Below are 22410 nucleotides of genomic sequence, written 5' to 3' on the forward strand. Positions count from 1 at the left end.
AACAAAACACTAAACTAAACAAAAAAACTAAATGAAAAAAAAAAAAAAGAAACAAAACCAAACTAAACACAAAGCTAAGCTAAGCTAAACTAATACAAAAACTAAACTAAATAAACAAAATGAAAACAAAACAAGACGAACAAAAAAAGCAAGAAACAAAACTATAACAAAACTGAACTGAACTGAACTAAACAAAAGTAAATGAAAAACTAAACTAAGCAAAATGAAAACAAAAACCTAAACTAAAAAAAAACTAAATTATAGCAAAACAAAAACAAAACGAAACAAAAAAAAAAAAACAAAACAAGACAAAAAACTAAACTAAACTAAACCAAACTAAGCTAAGCTAAATAAAACAAAAAACTAAACTATGAACTACACTGAAAAAAAGTGTTGCATGCAGAACTGTTGCAAACAATTTGTTTGTGTTGAATTTAAACAAACAAATTAAGTTTAGTCATGTACAACTTAATTTGCTTGTTTAAATTCAGCCCAAATAAATTGTTTACCACCTCTTAACATAAAGAAATTGTGTTAATCCAAGGAATCATCTTTGAATATTTTTTTTCAGTGTACAAAAGAGTAAGACCAGTCTGGAAAATATAGGCAGATTTGGTGCTAAATGTATCACTGTGTGAATCACAAAACCATAAGTGCCATTTTTATGGAGTTTAAAAAACATCACCTGAAATAAGCTTTTCATTAATGTATACATTTTAGGATACAACAATATTTGGTCAAGATACAACTATTTAGAAAATCTGGAATCTGAGAGTTCAAAAAAATCTAAATAATAAGAAAATCCCATTTAAGTGTGATCCAAATTACTAATCGCAAATTGAATATTGATCTACAGAAAGGAAATGGACAAAAATGCCATCATGCTTAGTATTCTAATGATTTTTGTCATAAAAGAAAAACAATGCATTGATATATTGATAAAAATATAACTCTGCAACATAAGGCAAACGTTTACACTCCAGGGTCACAACTGAGATGCTCCAGAGATGCTTGTATGATAATGTCCAATGTAAAGCATTTTTAAGCTCCAACAGCAGAGCATGAACTGATAAAAATATACACAACATTGAACTTCCATAACAATGACTACCAAATGAACAAATGTACAGTAAAATGGTCAGTGTATCTTTTGGTCATTGGATTTTTATTTTCGAAACAGATATTGAAAACGAAGTGGAAGCTTGCCGAAGTGACCCTGAACAAATTCTATCAGCCCCGGAAAAAAAGACAGCTTGTCTGAAACGGCTGAAAACTAAAATCCAGCTTTATACCTCCTCATGTCAGTAGAACTACAATGACATGATACAAGGTCACATACTGTATATGAGTGTGTGAATCGGCCTCAGTATAATCTAATATCCTTTTCATCAGATCTGATAACGTGTCAGCGCTGGTTTAATGAGCATACGGTAGTGGTGCCCAGTGCACTGGACGGACAGTGGCAGCTGTGTTTTCCACGAAGGTTCTCATGGGTAACAGGGATTTCGGGGTGTCCTTCTGTTCCCACAACATCATTCCACAACTATTCTTACATAACTCCTACTGTGGATATGTTGTGTGAGTGTGTGCACAATAATAACAGCAGTATGAAACTGATCAAACTCACAGCATATAAAGAAGACTGGACTGATCAAATACTGAATGTTCTCACAAATGCTGATCTGGCTAGGAAATAGGCTGTTAAGGACTAGATATATTTACAGGGAAGTTCTTTTTCTGTTTTGGCTCAGGGGTAAAGTTTGAAAGTTACAAACTTTTCCAGAACGTTTGCTTTGCAAGCTTTTATTTTGCTTGACATTTAGGCATTGAGACAATCTAGCATGGTTCATTGCATTAGATGGACATTTCAGCTGAAATAAAATAGTATTTAAATAAAATAAATAAAAAAAAGGAAAAGAAATTTTTTTATTTAAAACTTTAATTAAACTAAACATAAATTAAACAAACAGATTAACTTGATATTTAATGAAGACATTCTAGCTGCAATAAAATAATGTTTAAATATCTATAAATATTAAATAAATATTAAATATTTATTTTAATCAAAATAATAAATTAATTTAAAAATACACTAAAAATTAAATTTAAAAATAAATTAAAAAAATAAAATAAACAAATTAAAGTAATATTTAAAAAGACATTTGAACTGCAATAAAATAATATTTAAATAAAATAAATTAAAATCAAAATACAATAAAATATTGTTTTAATAAAAAATTTAAATTAAAACAAATGTAAATTAAATAAAGTAAATTGATATAAAAAGATATTTCTGCTGCAATAAAATACCATTTAAACAAAATAAAAAATATTAAATAAAAAACTAATTTAAAAATTAAATGAAACAAAACAAAACAAAACACAATTTATACTTTTAAAAAAGACAATTCAGTTGCAATAAAATACAGTTTAGGTAGATAAATAAAAATAAAATAAAATAAAACAAAAAATTGGTGGTAAGGATAATGGAGAGAACACATATTGCTTTTTTGTAATAGAAATGAGTTTTAAATGAGAAATAAACCAACAAGAAAGTAGATGTTTTGAATAGTACAAGTAAAGAAAACAATATAATCATTTTCAGTTTAAACAGAGATTGTACAAAAAGTTTGACTAAAGTCTAAAAACATAAACATATAACATTAAATGTGTAAAATGTTATTATAAAATAAAACTGAACACTATCAAGCTTCCCAACTTTTCAGTCTCAAAACATTTCACTTCCAATGTTCTGAAAAAAATATTGTCATCCAATTTAAATGCAGGGTCAAAAACAGACCATATGCACCTCCTGATTCCTTACCATACACTCTTAAACAACTTCAATACCCCAGCACTTCTCTTTTCATCCAAAATTGAGGCTTAATTTATCTATGTATCATTAACAACTCATGAACCAATGTATCGACATTAATCTTCACATATACTGTAAACCTGCAAAATATTGCAAATGCAAGCAAGGTCAAATCGGGTTTTGACAATTGAGCAACTCTAGGAAACCGAATCTCATTCAGCCCACGGACTAGATGCATCCCAGCTGGAGATACGCTCATCCCAACCCCAACTTATCATCCTAAAGTCAACATCCACAGCACCAGCAGTGGCGTAGCGGACGGGCCCGCAGGGCCCGCACCGCGGGGGGGCCCCGCGTGATTAGGGGGCCCCGCGTCGTCGCGATTTTCAATAAACTGTTGGGAACAACTGTGGTCGGAACCAAAGTTCACAGGTCTGTGTTCTCTGAACACCTCTCAAGCGGTGGACTACTTCATTCTGATTGCTTGCCGCCAATGTTGCCAACTTAGCGACTTTGTCACTAGATTTAGCGACTTTTCAGACCCCCTAGCGACAAATCTAGCGACTTTTTTGTGTGTTATTGGAGATTTTTTTAGACTGTCATTTGTCCATACTGTACCGTCCCTACTCTTCTCAACGAGCTGCGTGTGATGCCGCCGGCCCCTCCCCCGCCTCACAGCACTGACAGGCGGCACAGTCAGTCCTCTACAGCAGCCTCTCCCACCTGCAGCCCGAGAGCAGATCACCCCTCTGCGTACCGACGACAAATGATTTAGCGCAGGCAGTGTGAAGGTATTTCTCTTGTACAGTCTAACCGATCTACTTCTACTTTATTTTAATAATTTATTTGGACCGTTTATTCTTTTCTTGTTCACAATCACAGATATTTTAGTGACAGTTTCTGAACTTGTCTGAGTTTATTTCATATGAGAGATTACTGCACATTCACTAACGTTACACATCTATAATGATATACTGTATTCAAACAGCAATAAATTTAGTTAAATAAACATGCTTATATAAAGTGTATTGCAATTATAAATACCCCTTTATTAACCATAGGCTGTTAAACAGAAACGGTAGAACGTGAGGACGTCAGTGATATGCAAATTGACGTGTGACGTACACCCCCCCCCCCCTTCATCAGGGGGCCCCGTCAGCGATCCCTGCAGGGGGGCCTCCGCATTTTGCGCTACGCCACTGAGCACCAGCCAGAAACCACAAAGCTTAATGTAATGCATCGTCTTCCCACTAAAACCTCTCTCAGGACTAATGCGGCCTTACAAGGTCGCAAAACGAGAAGCTAAAAAAGAAACGTTTGATTTATTCCTTGAGGGAACTCGCTGGATGAAGGGATTTGTTACAAAATGCACGCACAAAGCCCTTTAAACTGCTACGGGCTCAGTTCAGAGACATAGTTAAGTGCAGTCCTCCTCTTTCTGTCGTCTAATGCTTGGCTGTGGCAGAAAGCAACAGGTGCTTATCTTAGACCTGTTTTGCATGATGGGAAGGCAGCTGAACATGAGCCAGTGTAAGTCCTGTGTGAGACCCAGACGTCTCATTGCCACATCAGTCAGCATGCTAATAAAGAAACTATGCCAAAAATGAAGGTTGGTCTAAACGAAGGACGAACAGAAGGCCATGTACAAGAAGAATCCTCCAAATTGGACAGGACAGATAGGCTTTGTAAAGCCTGAGTTTACTTAATCCGGGATTATATTGGTACTTGTTTTACTTAGTCAGGGTTTAAAAATAAGGACAAACAACTTTTTAATTTAGTGGCTAATTTGAATGAATTCGTACGATCTCATTCCTACAATTTAGTATGATTCGCTTATCCACCAATGACAGTTGGGTTTAGGGGCGGGGTTGGGTGCCACACCCCCTTTTTAAAAATCCTACATTTTCATATGAATTCAGCTTGAATTCATAAAAATTAGTCACTAAACTTATCAAACGTAAAAAATAGAGATTCATAGAGGCAACAAAAACTACTACGGAAGTAAACGACTGTTTTTTTTCAGTTTTTTTCAGTTCCTCAGTATATCTTCAGTATATCTGCTTATCTGCATATTAGTAAGGTAAAAAAAATAAAATAAAACAATCTGCTTTACAAACTTCCACAAAAACAAAGAAAAACAAAACTAATCCAAGCATGTGAGGACAGATTAAGATATTTTGAAGAATGTTGGGAAAAAAATCAACCATTGACATTCACAGTAGCAACAAAAAATACTACGGAAGTCAATGGATGTTTTTTTATAACATTCTTCAATATATCTGCATAGAAGTGAGGTAAAATAAATAAGTAAATAAAAGAATCTGCTTCTGAAACCTCCAACAAAAACAAAGAAAGACAAAAAAAATCCAAGAATGTGAGGACAAATTAAGATTTTCTGAAGAATGTTGGAGAAAAAAGGAGCCATTGACATTCATAGTAGCAACAAAAAATACTACGTAAGTCAATGGCTGTTTTTTTATAACCTTCTTGAATATATCTGCATATAAGTGAGGTAAAAAAATAAATAAATAAAACAATCTGCTACAGAAACCTTCCACGAAAACAAAGAAAGACAAAAAAAATCAAAGAATGTGAGGACAAATTAAGATATTTTGAAGAATGTTGGGGAAAAAAGCAACCATTGACATTCATAGTAGCAACAAAAAATACTACGGAAGTCAATGGCTGTTTTTATATAACCTTCTTGAATATATCTGCATATAAGTGTGGTAAAAAATAAATAAATAAAACAATCTGCTACAGAAACCTTCCACGAAAACAAAGAAAGACAAAAAAAATCAAAGAATGTGAGGACAAATTAAGATATTTTGAAGAATGTTGGGGAAAAAAGCAACCATTGACATTCATAGTAGCAATAAAAAATACTATGAAAGTCAACGACTGTTTTTAAAACATTCTTCAGTATATCTGCATTTTAGTGAGGTAAAATAAATAAGTAAATAAAAGAATATCTTCTGAAACCTTCCACAAAACCAAAGAAACACAAAAAAATCCAAGAATGTGAGCTAAAAATGAAGATATTCTGAAAAGCGTTGTGAAAAAGCAACCACTGACATTCATAGAAGCAACAAAAAAACAATGGATGTCAATACCACAATATCAATAATTTACACATTTTCTTTTTTTTTTAAACAATAACCCCCACCCCCTAGAAGGAGAATAAAAAATGCACACAACATTAACACCTACAGGAATTGTCAAAGCAGCTAAATAAATATACATCAAATATGAAGGACACACGCACACACTAATAAAAAGAGATCTTTCTTGAAAAAAAGTATTCTTGTATTCTTGACAAAATTAATTGGAGGATTCCAGTTTATTTAAACTCTTTCAGTGGATGATACTTAATGTAAACCTAATTTTTTCAATATATAGAAAAGACATTAAATCTTCTAACCATGAGAAAGTGGGAGGAGGTTTAGATGACTTTCAGTGTAATAGAGTAGAGCCTGATTTATACTTCTGCGTCAAGTGACCGGCGTAACCCACGGTGCATGCAACGCGCGTAGCTGTGCATTTATACTTCTGCACGCTGTTTCTGTCGGTCTGCATTAACACTTCCGAAACGCTTGTTGGCAGTGAGGTGTAAATGTTCCTCTGTGTCGAGTTTCTTCGCTGTAATTTTGCTTTCCCTGAACACTTCCGGGATGTACAAGTGGCTCAAACTCGCTCATTTTGAGGCAGAAACCGGCGGATGTGCAACAACTTTAACTATGAGGTAAACACAGAACAAAACTTTCCATCCGGAGTTCCTTCACGGTACTCCACACTTGTAAACAATCGCTACATTGGGTTCGTGCCATTCGCGCGGCTCTCGGTCCCGCCCAGACTCGTCAGCGCTTCCAAGCCGACCAATCACAGAGCTTACGCTACGCGTCGTTGCGACGTGTAGTTACATTTTTTGAGAGGTGCACGTCAGTGACGGCGACGGCCACAGCGAAGTGCTATGCGTCAGCGCCGTATCATACGCCGGCGTTTGACGCAGAAGTATAAATCAGCCTTCAGTCTCCGGCATTTTATGGTTGCCTGTTGCTACAAAAATACACTTTTGGCTTTGCAATGAGGGCCTAAACTATGTTAACACTCTTAGATAAATAAACCCCCCAAAAATGGCACAACTTTTGTTTCACTGTGGCTTGGTAGGAACATTCAGCACTTTTAAAATCACAGAATTCAATGGTGAGCAGTTAGAAGCTTACCTCCTAGTGGTCCGATCTTGTTGGTGATGGCATATCGAAGGATGCGCTCCTCTCTGACGTACATAACAAATACGCGCTCCATCTTCAGCTCCAGTGTCTCCAGTCTGCTGCGGGGCCTGTGACTGCAGTCCCTGTATGTGATGTTCTGCTTAACTTGGAAAGTGAAAGTTTCTGCTCCGTTTTCAGCTGACACGACTTTGAACTCACGCACCGATGTGGAAGTAATCACTGAGAACAGAAAAAAACAGGCAAGAGTTTAGAAAACAATTCACAACAATCTCTGGGCTTCAGCTTAAGACTCAAAATCCCATAAGTTGAGGAATCTTAAGTTCAGCGGTATCAGAAACTGCTTTTGTTTAGGGTTTATCGAGAGCAGACACAGTTGAAAGAAAATAGAGGAGACAGGAGGAGTCACAAGAGCTATGTTTTAGCTCACTTTTATTTTTTTATACAACTAAGTCATTCATTAAAATGTTATCAGCAAAATAAAACGATATCAGCTAAAAAAGAAATATCATGTACAAGAAATTCATAACGGATATACTATGAAAAATCTAGAATAGTAATAGTGAATAGTAATATTCTGAAACAGTTTTCATTTGAAACATAGTACATGTAAGTTATTCTTGTGATGCAAAACTGATTTCTTTTGCACCATTAGTTATCAGTAGACAAACCCAGATTACTTATGTAAATGTGTTGAGTTTATATATATATATATATATATATATATATATATATATATATATATATATATATATATATATATATATATATATATATATATATTAAGTTTTTATATTCATTTCAGTAATATTACAGAGTGTTTCCCATTACTGGATTGCAGCTAGTAGGACATCCGCTGCAAAAAAAATATACGTAAAACATATGGTTTATTCGGCTGTGAAAAAGCAGAGACTGAGCAAAGGAAAATGAATGAATATTATAGAATAGAATGAAAGTCATGAAGAATGAAGTCATTTATTAGATGAAGAAAAGATTGATGCAGCTTCTCCTACTGCAGCAAATTCAGTTTTTACTGTCTATATTAGCCGCCAGTTAATCAGGAAATGTTAAATTTGTTCGCTTTGACTCGTTGGATTGAAAACGCTGCCTTATTCGCACGTCTTTTATGCGATAATCCAGTTTTGCGCATAAAGTTCATTCGCATTTTTGGATGGAAACATAGCTAATGTCACATTTTTTGTTTTTCAGAAATCATTCTAATATGCTGACTTGATTTTAAAAGAATTTTTAAAAAACAAAATTTAAAAAAAGAGGTTATTGGAAAAATCTGATACTGCAATGTTTATTTTTCTGTGATAAATACTGCGATATGAATACAGTTTCACAAGATGAATAGCACTATTTGGCAGTTTTCTATCAATAATCACGTACATTATAACAATGCAAAAAAATGCTTCTTACTTTGCTTTGTCTTGTTTACCGTCCAAATATCAAAAGAAATTATTAGAAAAACATTGTATTTTTTCACCTTTAGAAGAAATAACTCAACACTAAGAGTTTCTCCTTAAAACAAGCAAAATGATCAGCCATTAACGTGAGTAAAACTATTTTGTTTTCACTTTGAAATGTGGATTTTTGGACTAGAAACAAGACAAAAATCACAAGATATTAAATTATAACTTTTTTGTATAAATCTGTATAAACAATTAAATGCAATTAATCTTTGTTACACCGCAAATGTGATATTTTTTTGTGTCCAAATGTTTTGAACTCTTGAAATGCTCAGTCACAGGCCTTAAAAAACACATGCAAATAATAAAGCTTTTTTTCTACTATGGTTAAACTTAGCAGTGACTCTATGAAACATGTTCTGTAGGTCCTTTTCAACTATAATTCAGACTCAACTTTGCATATCCTGCGATATGACTATTGTTGATGCCCACATTGCGATATCAATGCTGAAATTATATATTGTGCAGCCCTATGCATTTTATTGTATAATGCATGATATCATATATTTCATATATCCTTGTTGAATAAAAGTTTTTATTTCTTATTTCTTCTTATAATTATTTTTAAGATTTTCAAGGCTTTTTTTACGCCGGTAGAACCACTTTGGGTCAGTTGGCATTTCTGTGTGGAGTTTGCATGTTCTCCCTGTGTTTGTGTGGGTTTCCTCCAGGTGCTCCGGTTTCCCCCAAGGTCAAAAGACATGCGCTATAGGTGAATTAGATTAATTAAATTGGCCTTAGAGTATGAGTTTGTGTAAATAAGACTGTATTGGTGTTTCCCAGTGCTGGGTTGTGGCTTGAATAGCATCCACTGCGTAAAACACATGCCGGATTAGTTGGCGGTTCATTCCATGGTGGCGAGCCCTGATAAATAAGGGACTAAGTTGGAGAAAAATGAATGAATGAATAAATAACGGTTTCTCCCTTACATGAAGGATAATACTGGTAGGTGTCCTTAAATGGCTCCATCTGCACTGTGGCACCAGGAGGGATGAAGGGAACGCTGCCCTGTAGATGAGTGTCCACATTGAGGTAGTTCTGGTTATCCAAACCCGTGGCTGTCTGGACGATGCTGAGACGCTGGTTACCGGGAGAGAAGGTCACATCAGCACGCCGAGTGAATTCAGCACCTGCGAAACAAAAATGTTGCTTTTAAAGGTCGTTAAAGAGCCGTGTTGTGGCTCACTCATTTTACTACAGACAAATATTATTAAGTCACCAAATAAGATCCAGATGGGGGTTGTGAACCTTGTAATGGCACTTGATGAACATTTGGGTGTTTTTCCAAAAAAGAGAAAGCGTATTAATCTACAATGGAGCACCTGACTTGAATTAGAGGAATATTAGACTCTATTAGTGAGAACAAAACCTCCAAGCATAAAATCCCAGGAGGCCATATGTTTTAACAAACACCATTAAAGAGGCTGAAGATGAGATCATGACGGCCTCACCGGTGATACTGAAGCCATTAAGGCTGTTTGGCAGCTCCAGGGCGAAGAGCCAACCAAATAGACCTCCGATGGGGGCCACGGGCATGAGGGCCCAGCCCGCCGGCTCCGGCACCTCACTGATGGCGGTGTATGCTCGTCCATCGCCCACCACGATGTAGGCATGCAGGTCGATGTTTCCCAGATCCACTGCTGTCCCACCAACAAGAACAGTCCCTCTGACCTTTCCATTCACACGCTGAGGTGCACCTGAGGACAAGATGAGGGCAAAAAATAAATCATGAAAGTAAAGCTCAAAATCATCTTCAAATAAGTATCAGTATTTGGTGGTATAACTGTAACAGCGCCTAGACTGAAGCTCTGCACAAGAAGCTTGGACAGAGGAGACATGGTTGTGTTTTCTTTGTTTCACTTTCGTAAATTGGTGAAGTTTGTTCCTTGCCACTGTCGCCACTGGCTTGCTTAAGCCTAGTTCACACTACAGGATTTTAAACATCAGCAGATCGCTGTGCTGTTCACACTACATGACTTGACTTTGTGTCTTTTGATCTCTGTGGTGTTCACACTACGCAACACTCCGTGAACGATCCACAAGAGGGGGGTCACACACTACATGATCTGACAACAACTCATTCCCCATCAGCTCATTCAAGCTACCAAACCACAGCCAATGAAAATTTGAGGGAGGAGTCGTCAGAAAAAGCTGAACACTATTGGCTGCTTGTGTGCTGATTACATCACTGACAGCGTTTCAAGCTTTGGAGAAAGCATTTAAAAACATCGTCAAATCAGCTGATTTACCAGCGCATTAATCACTCATCTGCAAGGTTTGAGTGGATAGATACACAGAGTTTTTAATTTTTGTAATTTTATAACTCTTTGAAATAAAACTAACATATTTATAACACCCTGCCGTTTTCTAACTATCAGTGTATTTCTTTCTGACATTGTTATTTTTTTTATTACAAAACAGTAAAGAACTGAGCATTTCTGCCTTAAATTACCATATTGGTCAAGATGACTGCATGCATGTCTGATACTTTTCGCTGTGACTTTAAATATGTGTGCATTTTCTTGCCTGGCAACTTCCTGCTAACATAAACAAAACTCTCTGATGGCAAAAACATCAATTTTCTTCAGATATCTTTCAAAACAGCATATTCTGTGCTGTGAAATAGCTCCTGTTTGAAAGTGAAAATGAAAGCCAAGCCTTTAAGTGTTTTAGTATCTTAACTACATATTTATAGGCTGTATTACCAAAAAAATATTATATTCTTAGGGTAATGGTGTCATTAAATATGATGCCACACATTCAAAGCTTAATTTTAATATGTGACGATATGGCGTTTCATATGAGAACGATCAGAATGAGCAGTATGGTAATTCTAATAGTTACAGAATTCTAGTTCCACAGTTAATATATCCTACTCTCATGTCTGTGCTAACGCAGAATGAAGCGAGTGCACTGATGCCCATTCTGACCAATCACAGATGTTTCTGCTGAGCTCCTGAACACACAGGCATTCAGCTCATGCTGATATGCTCTCTCATTGGCTGCAGCTCGTCACTACATCTGACCACACGTGGGGTTGAGTCGGCCGACTGCTCTGGAATATTTAGCATGCTGAATGTTGGATTTCCGTCTGCGAGGTGTCGGCGACGCGTCAGCGAGCCTCGTTGATGGGTTGCTCAGTAGTTCACACATAAAGAGCGGCGAGCGCCGAGCACCCGCAGATTTCTTCCCGATCACAGCCCGATCTGTCGGCGAGCTCGTTAACTTACAAATCGGGCTCAAATCAGGCTTAAAATCCTCTAGTGTGAACTAGGCATTAGTTTGGGAGTGGTGGAGCTGTGTATTGATGGATTTGCTCTTCCGTGTTTGGCATTTCAGCAATGAAAATTAAACCACACTGAACTGAACCAAACTGAACTTCAACTCTGAAAACTGGACTGAAGCAGTTTTAGTTTACTAGAACTTCTATGTTAAGCTGCTTTGACACAATCTACATTGTAAAAGTGCTATAGAAATACAGATGAATTGGATTTAATTTTCAATCATAATGTTTTATTCTAATCAATAGTCATTATGTGAAGAAAAGAAATTCTCTAATATTTTATTTGAAATGTGGAAGAAATGTTGTCTGTATAGAATAACGAACATAAGATTTCCCTAGAATCCACTAAACTGAGTTATTTCTTCATTTTTTTCCGCCAAACATCTCCCAAAAGCCACAATTCCTCCAGTTACTCAGCAGTTTTAGAGAGGTTTTCCCTCTCCACCGCCTCCCTCACCGGCCACACAAAGATCCTACTGTACGCATGCATATCCAACAGCTGAGGAAGCTTTTCCACTGAATATTTTCTCTCAGACACAAACGTCTGTCATTCAGCAGAAGCCAGACGTGCCACTTTCCAACAAGGCTCAAGTTTTCTTTCACACGTAGGCCTGTAGAGGATGTTCACAGGTAGATTACAGTCATTCAAAAAGCCAATCTGATGTCACCGTCTTGAAAAGATCCTGTTACTCAAGCCCCGCCGAATGATTCACTAGGGAATTCCTGTCAGCTTTTCCAAAAGATCAAGTGTTTCCGACATAAAAACCTCCCACAAAATTGGCATGCCGGCCACAGCTATTAACAAAGAGACTGTGGAAGGACTTGTGGGTATTACCGCAGCCAGTTAACACAAGTGTTCACCAATTACATGCAATTAGCAACCATTCAGCACGCAAGCAGTCATTAAAAAAAACAATGCTGTGTCCAAACTCTCCTACTTATACTACACCAGTATGTACTCTTTACGTAATTAAATGTACATATTTTTGAGTGTGAAACAGAAAACTAGGCAAGCTTTGAAAACAACTACTTTAATACTTTACAAACTACTTCCAGACTGTTCTGTTGCTTAGTCACATGCCCTGTTAATCATCCTGTCACTTCCTCCTCATTTCTTTTAGAAATAATTTCCAAGCATATTAAAGATGAAGCACTGAGAAACCTCCTCATTTGTTAGACTAATTATGAATTCAAAAGTTTTTATGTTAAGTTATTTTAAAAGTTTATAGATATAAAAAATATTATTAGAAAGCAAACATTAGATATATTATTTTATAATTATAATAAAATTATAGAATTACATTTTAATTTATACAACGGTTCTGTCTAGTTCTTGAATTTGATTGGCTGATAGCTGTGTGATATTCTGCAAATAACAGCACTCATCCAGCCTCTTAACCCTTTACCCTTATTACTCTGCTTACATAAAGCGGCAAGCAGAGGACACTCTACAGTTTGACAAATATCCCAGCTGTTGGACAACATAGTGTACTTTTGAGGCTTTTTTAGTCGAGAATGTAGTTGTTTCGATTGCAACTATGCAGTTTATTCATAAGGATAGTGCCTATTTTAAATATTTTTAATTTCTGAGATACAGCATGCAAGATACGTGCTTGAGCCCGATTCAGCGCACTCACACTTCTCAAACGATCCGGGAAACGGGTCTGGGCATGGTACGGATGTCATAGTGTGAGTAGGCCCTAAGGCACACCTCCCACCAGTGCCAATATACAGTCATATCGCACTGCTACGAGTGTGATATTGCTCCTATATATAATGTTTGTTTTTTTCCATCCAAAGCCATGCACCTAATTCTCTCCACTTAAGCTTTGGTCTAACACAGGGGTGGGCAAACTCGGTCCTGGAGGGCCGGTGTCTTGCACAGTTTAGCTCTAACTCAATCAAACACTCAATCTAATCAAACACACTTGCTAATAGATTTCTAGTGATCTTGAAGACACTGATTGGCTTGTTCAGGTGTGTTTGATTAGAGATGGAGCTAAACTATGCAGGACACCGGCCCTCCAGGACCGAGTTTGCCCACCACTGGTCTAACACATCTGCCATGTTTGTAGTTTTTAACAATTTTACCTGTGTTTATAGTTCTAGCTTGCACTGTATTGTGGCCAATATTAGTCATTAGCATGTACACAAATTTCTACCCGAAATAGCAGACCATGGGGGACGTTTTCCTGTGATGGGTTGTAACTGGAAGGGCATGAGCTGGATAAGTTGGCGGTTCATTCCACTGTGGCGACCCCAGATTAAAAAAAGGGACTGTGAATGAATGAATGAATGAATGAAGGTTTAGGATGGATAGTTGGGACACAGGCAGCACAAGTTTAGACTGGGGGACTTGACTTGACCCTACAGAAAATAACTGCACTCGAACCAACACAAAGTATTTGCCAAAATCCAAATGTTATCTCCAAATTCCTTTGCGAAACAAAAATATACATCTTTACCCTCTAAAAAATACTGTGCTGGAAAGAAAAACACTGGTAATAAATCCCCAGAGGTGTCCTGCTAATGTTGTTCATGCTTTCAGCACAAGGTCATGTTATGTGTGGCTTTTACAACGGCTCTTTTTACTGCATTTCTGGCGGAGTCTTACCGTTTGGCAGGCAGTGGCGGCCGTTGCCGTAAAAGCCGGAGTTGCAGTGACAGCAGAAGCCGGTGGAATGATCTGTACAGTGAGCGTTTAGACTGCACTGCTGCTGGAAACGCTCACACGTCTCTTTATTATCTGTCGAGTAATGGATCACTGCGGGACAGAGGTAAAAGCACAGAGAAAGAGCTCTTGAATAGGGTAGGAAAGGCAAACTTGCTAGTGTACAAGTCATTGGTAAAATTCCTACATGATCTGAGGTGCTCTGGATTGTCTAGACAGATATTTATTCTGAGTAACTGGAAATGCAAGTCACAATACATTAATACTTTTATGAATAATGTGGGGCATTTTGAGGTTAAAGCAGTGGCAATGCAAGCTTTGCTATTTATCTGTATTATGAGAAACAATGGGAAAGACTTGTGTATTTTTGTGATGTTTGGAATATTTTGTGCTCCTTTGCTAACAATAAATATGGCTTTTTTAATTTCTAAGCTATTTTGGTTACATTTAGCCTTTTGCTAAACTCTGTCTCATGAAAAGCATCCATTTTAATTTAAATGTGCACATGAATTTTTAAAAAATTAACTGGATCACTTTTATGTTAATTTTGAGTATATTATTACAATGACTGAACATTTAACAAACTATTTTACATTAGACTTGCCATGGATAATTTCCTAATTTATTTCATAATATTAAAAAATAAATAAAAACATGAATACACTAATCAAGCGAATCCAAAGTCTCTGCATTGTCCTCTATGCTTCGGGTGACTGTATGTACATTCTAAACTAAACTACTAGCACTTAAATAAATAAAAAAAATAGTTTGTAGCCAAACAATAAAACAAGGTTATGTTGTATTTGAAATGACAATCTCTAAACCATCCCCATCATTCTACCGCTCTTCTCAAATGAGATGGTGGGCCAACTTTGGCTTGGACATCTCTGATGTATATACATGTACAAAAAAATAATACTACATGCATTTTGTTTAAATCATATGTGCATATACATTTTTGGAGAATTTTTATGATAATTCTGAATATATTACTACTATTACTGAAAATTAAACAATGTATAGTTGGAGTCAGAATTATTAGCCCCTCTAAATTATTAGCCACCCTGTTTATTTTTTAATTTTTTCCCCAATTTCTGTTTAATAGAGAGAAGATTTTGTCAACACATTTCTAAACATAATAGTTTTAATAACTCATTTTTAATGACTGATTTATTTTTATCTTTGCCAAGATGACAGTACAAAACATTTTACTAGATATTTTTCAAGACACTTCTATACAGCTTGACAGAACATTTAAGGGCTTACCTAGGTTAATTAGGTTAACTAGGCAGATTAGGATAATTAGGCAAGTAATTGTATAGCGATGATTTGTTCTGTAGACTATCGAAAAAAATAGCTTTAAGGTGCTATTAATTTTTTACCTTAAAATAGCTTTTACAAATTAATAACTGTTGCCGAAATAAAACAAATAAGACTTTCTCCAGAAGAAAAAATATCATCATACTATGAAAATTTCCTTGTTCTGTTACACATAATTTGGGAAATATTTAAAAAAGATAAATAAATTCAAAAGGGGGGCTAATAATTCCGACTTCAACTGTATATATACATACATATACAAACATACACACACACACACACACACACACACACACACACACACACACACACACATTGCTCAGCAGCATATAGTAATAGACCCTTCCCAAATCTCTCATTTAAATTAATATTTTCTATAGGAAGTTTTACAATATTATATTTGTGCATATACAATAAATTAGTCGATACTGAAGCCAAATCTAGAGCTTATCTAACAAAATAAGTTACGATAATGGTCCAAAAACTAGTATACCAAAATTTATATGTTAGAAGAAATATTAAATACAAAATATACAAATATTAAAATTCAATAGAAACAAAAAATGTGTAAAATTTTGTTGAAGTTTTTGTAGTTTGTATTTTTTTGCATTAATTTAATAGTAATATCATTTTATTTCTAAAGATGTTTTGTGACTAAAATATTATTTTAATAAATATATCCATTTATTAAATCTGCTTCGCACCAGATAATGCACCAAAATATATTGGCTATATTCACAAAGAAATAGATATAAATATTCACTTTCATAATGGGATGTGCTCAATTATGCTGAGTACTGTACACTTTAAAATAACCTGGTTGCCTTACACTGGATCAAATTACCCTTATGAGTCCATTGAACATATATTATGGTAAATTGACTTAAAACAGCTTGAGTAACTTATAAAATTAAGTCAGAAGCTCACATATATAATAAGGAAAAAATCCTCTGGATTTTGTGATATCTGGGAGGTGTTTTTAAACTTTGTAAAAAAATATTAGATATTGAAGAAGCTTTGGAAGTCTGAAGTTGTGGAATGTGAATTGGTGCTTGATTAGAATTTCTTTTTTAATTAATTAGTTTATTTTAATATTATTTTTATTTTTTATTATTTTTTTAATAAGGATTATTATTTAATTTGACTTGTTTCTTCCTAAGCCTGTCTAGGGTAAGTTTTGGGTATTGAGGTTTGAATTATTGTAAAATCTTGAAAAAACTCAACAAAGACATGTTATACAAAATGTAGTTAGAACATGATTAACTTAGTTTAATAAGTTACAATAAAATAAAATAAAAACATGCTGTAACGACTAATTGTTCATTTATCATTTTACAGTGTACATTCATACTTACTGTATATGTATTTTAAGAATAATTGTATTTATTTTTTAGATATTTATCAAATGTATTACTGCAGTAGTAGTATTATTGAACAGAACTAATAGTTATTTATTCTAATGTATTTTTGTGTTATAAATAATAATAGGTAGTTTAGTCATATATTTATTTGTTTATAAATATATTTCAATATTTAATGTTTGATTTAATATTTATATTTCACAAAATTTGATTTATTACATATATTTATACTCTTCAAAAACAGCTGCTAGACTAGGATACTACGATTGTTCAGTAACATTTTAAGGGTAGGGATTAAAAAAAGTTTACATTTGCAAAGCTTTGTATAAAGTTGATGTCAAAATTATTAGCCCTCCTCTGCATATTTCCCAAATAATGTTTAACAGAGCAATGAATGTTTCACAGTATTTGCTATAATGTTTTTTTTCTTCTAGAAAAAAGTCTTATTTATTTTATTTCAACTAAAATAAAAGCAGTTTGAATTTTTTTAACCATTTTAAGGTCAATATTATTAGTCAATAATTGTATAGGATTGTCTACAGAACAAACCATCATTATACAATGACTTGCCTAATAGCCTAACCTGCCTAATTAACCTACAGTAGTTAAGCCTTTAAACTGCACTCTTAGCTGAATACAAGTATCTTAAAAAATATGTAGTAAAATATTATGTGCCGTCATCAAGGCAAAGATAAAAGAAATCAGTTATTAGAAAAGAATTAAAACTATTATGTTTAGAAATGTGTTGAATACATTTTTTTCAGTAAAACAGAAAGAGAATTGATATATACAGGGGGGCTAATAATTCAACTGTATATCAATAATGATTACAGATTAATCCTCACCTCCAGAGTCAAAGTCCACTTTCTCCTCAACACTGAACACTTGGCCATCAGAAGGGTGAGTTGGAACATCCTTCACGCGGTTCGGGTACACCTGCAGAATGGCATGTTTTGGTAAGGGCCACTGGGGCTGAGTGTTGTCCTCAGGCTGGACATGATGAGGATCCGGCTGAGGAAGATCTTCTGGACCCGACACTGAAGGCTGCAATGGAGACTGACCCAGGGGAGTCTCCTGGTTGAGACGCTCCAACAGAGAGGAGTCTGGCTCCGGCTCCAGAAACTCTGTTGTTGTGGGATCCTGGAAGTCTGGGTCGATGGGATCGTACTCCTCCTCGTCTGTGTAGTCTTCATCAGTGAACACAGTGTCCTGGACAGTGGGAGATTTGCTTGAAACGGCCTCTTGCTGAGCAGGAACCACATTCTGGAAGGAATAAAGGTTTCCAACATGGAAGAGCCAAACTCCGGGCTCACCTATGTTTCCCTTTCTGAGGAGAGATAAAATGATAAATTAAAAATGAAATCATTTTATTCCGACACTGTTAAAAAATTGTTGCATCTAGCAAGATCTTGCAATCTTTTCTAGTCATCTCAACTTGAAAAAAATAAATATTACGTTAAAGAACTATTATTAAGTTAAAATTATTAAGTTAAAAAACCTGCTGAAACCTGGTTAACTTATTTAAATTATTTAAATGAATATATAAATATTTGTTGTCTTGACTTATTTGTCATTATTATTATTTTTTTTACAATCTAGTAATTTTTTAACTTTATAGACCCTTTTCATATTTCCGGCAGTGGAAGTCTTCACAGTAATCTCAGAGAGCAATGAATGGAAGAGCATCAAAAAAACGTTTTTTTTTTGCATTACAATTCACTTAAATAATAAAAAAAAAAAAACGTTCCATGGCTTTTAAAAAAAGAGGAAAAAAACTGTGAGAGACTGATAACAGCAACCAGAAGAGAGAACAATGTTACACTTACTGTCCCGTACCATCAACGCTATAGAAACAACTAGCATAGGCATTTTATATATATATATATATATATATATATATATATATATATATATATATATATATATATATATATATATATATATATATATATATATATATATGAGAGAGAGTTACTTTTATCCTATTTTATATACTACCATTAATCGATTTTTTTTATTAATCTATTTTTATTTATATCTGTGTTTTTTCTCTGTATTATATTTTATATTCATATTGTTTGCACTATTGCCCTTTTGTCTTGCTTGTAAGCAGCAATGCTTCACTGCTTTGGCAACATGAATGTAGTTATTTGTCAAGCCAATGAAGCACCTAAATTGTGAAATGACAGATATATATATATACATACATATATATATATATATATATATATATATATATATATATATATATATATATATATATATATATATATATAAATATTTCCCAAATGATGTTCAACAGAGCAAAGAAATTTTCACAGTATGAGTGATAATATTTTTTCTTCTGGAGAAAGTCTTTTTTTGGGCTAAAATAAAAGCAGTTTTAATTTTTTAAACCATTTTACGGTCAATATTATTAACCCCTTTAAGCATTAGTTTTTTCGATAGTCTACAGAACAAATCATCGTTATACAATAAATTGCCTAATTAACCTAACCTGTCTAGTTAACCTAATTAACCTAGTTAAGCCTTTAAATGTCACTTTAAGCTGTATAGAAGTGTCTTGAAAAATATCTAGTAAAATTTTATGTACTGTCATCATTGCAAAGATAAAATAAATCAGTTATTGGAGAAGAGTTCTTAAAACTATTATGTTTAGAAATGTGTTGAAAATTTCTTCTCTCCGTTAAACAGAAATTGGGAAAAACTTCAACTGTGTATACTTTAACTTTGTGTGTGTGTGTGTGTGTGCGTCTATTTATATATATATATATATATATATATATATATATATATATATATATATATATATATATATATATATATAAACAACAGGGTGGCTTGATCTTAAATGGTAATTCCCGCAATGCTTACTGGTACAGGTTCTTGACGGACTGCTCATTGCTGGTGAGGCTATAATACGGCCCTTCTGTTCGAGAAAAAATCAAGTAGGAAATCTCTCCTCTGGAAAATCCCACACGAGCTGGAAGCTCAATTTCAACATTGTAAGATTCTTTGGGCCGTGTCCCGAAAAACTGCAGGCCATCCTCAGGGTATAGGAAGAGCGCATAAGTGTCCTTCTCATTGTACGCAAGCACCACTTGGAACGTGTTTACCTAAAAGAAAAAGAAGAACATTACTCAGAGCTCCAGATTTCTGTGCAGCACTTTTAGAAGGCAATAAAAAAGACAAACCACCTGTAAATATTCCATTATATACTGTAAATCTATCTCAAATGTTTTACTAGAGAACTTACTCCCCCCTACTTTTGGACAAAGTGGTCTTTAATAGATTTATTTCCTGGGATCATCAATCATTGCTGGAAATCTTGGCCATCTTGGACTCCAAATATGGCATTTCTAACAACTGTTTTACTGGCCTAGTGAATTACTCACGACAGTGCTAACTTTTGATGTTTTTCACACGTTGTTTTATTGTGCTTAATAGACCGTTACTAATGTTTTTAAAGATGCCTTGTGTCACTCTTGGTTTTTCAGTTGTCTGAGCAAATGAAGTTTAGTTTATACCTGGCACTATGATGCAGTTTTGTAACCCCAATCACAAGTATGAGCCTCTATATACAAGTGTTAAAGAGGTCGGATTAAATATAATTTCCATGCTGTAACTGCAGAATTTAAACTCATATTTGTAAGATATAAACTTACATAAGCTATAAACGAAGATATAAGCAGTAAAATGTAATCTCAAAACCACAGAGACAGACAAAATTCAGAATCCAGTAAATATTTCAGCCATATAACGTTCCGCTTGTTAAGTGTGACGTCACGCGAAGCGGCTTCCGGGTCCAAGCGCTCTATTCAACTGAATGGGGAGACTCATGAAATGGTAATAATAAACGTTTACAAAGCGATTTAATGCTTTCAAAAATAACGATCGCAGTATATATGTCCATGCCTAATATCCGATGGCCAGAAAGTGATAAATACCCTGCTGAAAAATCCAGCTTAAACCAGCCTAGGCTGGTTGGCTGGTTTTAGCTGGTCGACCAGGCTGGTTTTAGAGGGATTTTGGCCACTTCCAAGCTGGTGACCAGCCTGGTTTAAGCTGGATATAGCTGGTTTTGGCTGGACTCCCAGCTTGGCTAGGCTGGTCAAGCTGGTTTTAGCTGGTCATCTCCTAGCCTGACCAGCTAAGACCAGGCTGGAAATGGCTGGAAACCAGCCTGGAAGTGGCCAAAACCCCTCTGAAACCAGCCTGGTTGACCAGCTAAAACCAGCCAACCAGCTTAGGCTGGTTTAAGCTGGATCTTTTAGCAGGGTATTTTTATAAATTGTTACATTTTTGGTATTTGTTATGCAGCAAGCCCAGAGATTGTTGTGTACTCTATGATTTTATATAAAATTTACTTTAATATGTGATAGAAATAAAACGTGATCATAAACGAATGATTTCTCCACTCAAATAAATGGCGGCTTGGACCCGGAAACAGTATACATACGTCACAAACACGTCACCACTTAACAAGCGGATATACAGTATCCTTCCATAAGACTTGTCCTAAAACTAGTGAACAACACCCGTTCTTGTCATAGGACAACTTTTTTTGATCCACTCCAAATGTTGCCTACTATAGTACTGCTCCCGAAAAGACAATGAAGATGTATTTTAACAATTTATTAGCCCTATTTTTGTTTTCAAGCTAACTTGGAAAATAGAAGATCTTGGAAAATGCTAACATTAGCCTGATAGCACTGAAAGCCTACATCTCAATCTGCAAAATGCCATCCAAAGCCACTTCTCCTGAACACATAAACACTCACTTGACAAAATCACATATCATTCAACAGAGACAAAACGTTAAAGTACAGTTCATAATTACAATAACAAACTCAGGTTGTTGATGTTTTTCTGCAATCTGCAACTATGAATGCGCGTGTCATTTGTCCAGTGTTTTGGTGTGTTCAAGTAGTTTCCGTGTTTATGTCATGTGACATAAGCCATGTGTTCAAGCCATGTGTTGTGATTCCTTTGTTCCATTTTCCCGCCGTTTGTTGATGTTTCAGTGTTTGCACCTGTGTCTCCCCTGTGTCTAATTAGTTCTATTATGTGCTCTTACAGTATGTGTGTATATGTTCCAGTGCCTGTAGTAGGTGTCTTTGTTGACAAATACGTGTTTTGAACTCCTGCAAACCAGTGCGAGTGTAAACATGACAGCCCCAAAGAAATAATCCTTAATTAGCAAATAGGGTAACAGAGGTATGAAATTACATATTATGACAGGCAAGTAGGTAGGTAGCC

The 22410-nt window shown here is 35.1% G+C and overlaps 1 protein-coding gene across 4 annotated transcripts in view; it reads right to left on the reverse strand.

The window, feature by feature from the left end:
- nid2a (nidogen 2a (osteonidogen)) overlaps nt 1–22410 on the reverse strand; it is an 80060-nt gene that overhangs the window by 42809 nt on the left and 14841 nt on the right. For all 4 annotated transcript variants that reach the window (XM_073928254.1, XM_073928252.1, XM_073928253.1 and 1 more), the window contains exons 3-8: nt 20026–20267; nt 17997–18478; nt 14414–14563; nt 9968–10213; nt 9446–9646; nt 7039–7266 (exon numbers count right to left, since the gene is read on the reverse strand). In XM_073928254.1, coding sequence (XP_073784355.1) covers nt 7039–7266; nt 9446–9646; nt 9968–10213; nt 14414–14563; nt 17997–18478; nt 20026–20267 — 1549 coding nt within the window. The remainder of the gene's footprint in view (nt 1–7038; nt 7267–9445; nt 9647–9967; nt 10214–14413; nt 14564–17996; nt 18479–20025; nt 20268–22410) is intronic.

This window comes from Danio rerio, chromosome 17 (genome assembly GCF_049306965.1).
Source record: "Danio rerio strain Tuebingen ecotype United States chromosome 17, GRCz12tu, whole genome shotgun sequence".
NCBI lineage: Eukaryota > Metazoa > Chordata > Actinopteri > Cypriniformes > Danionidae > Danio > Danio rerio.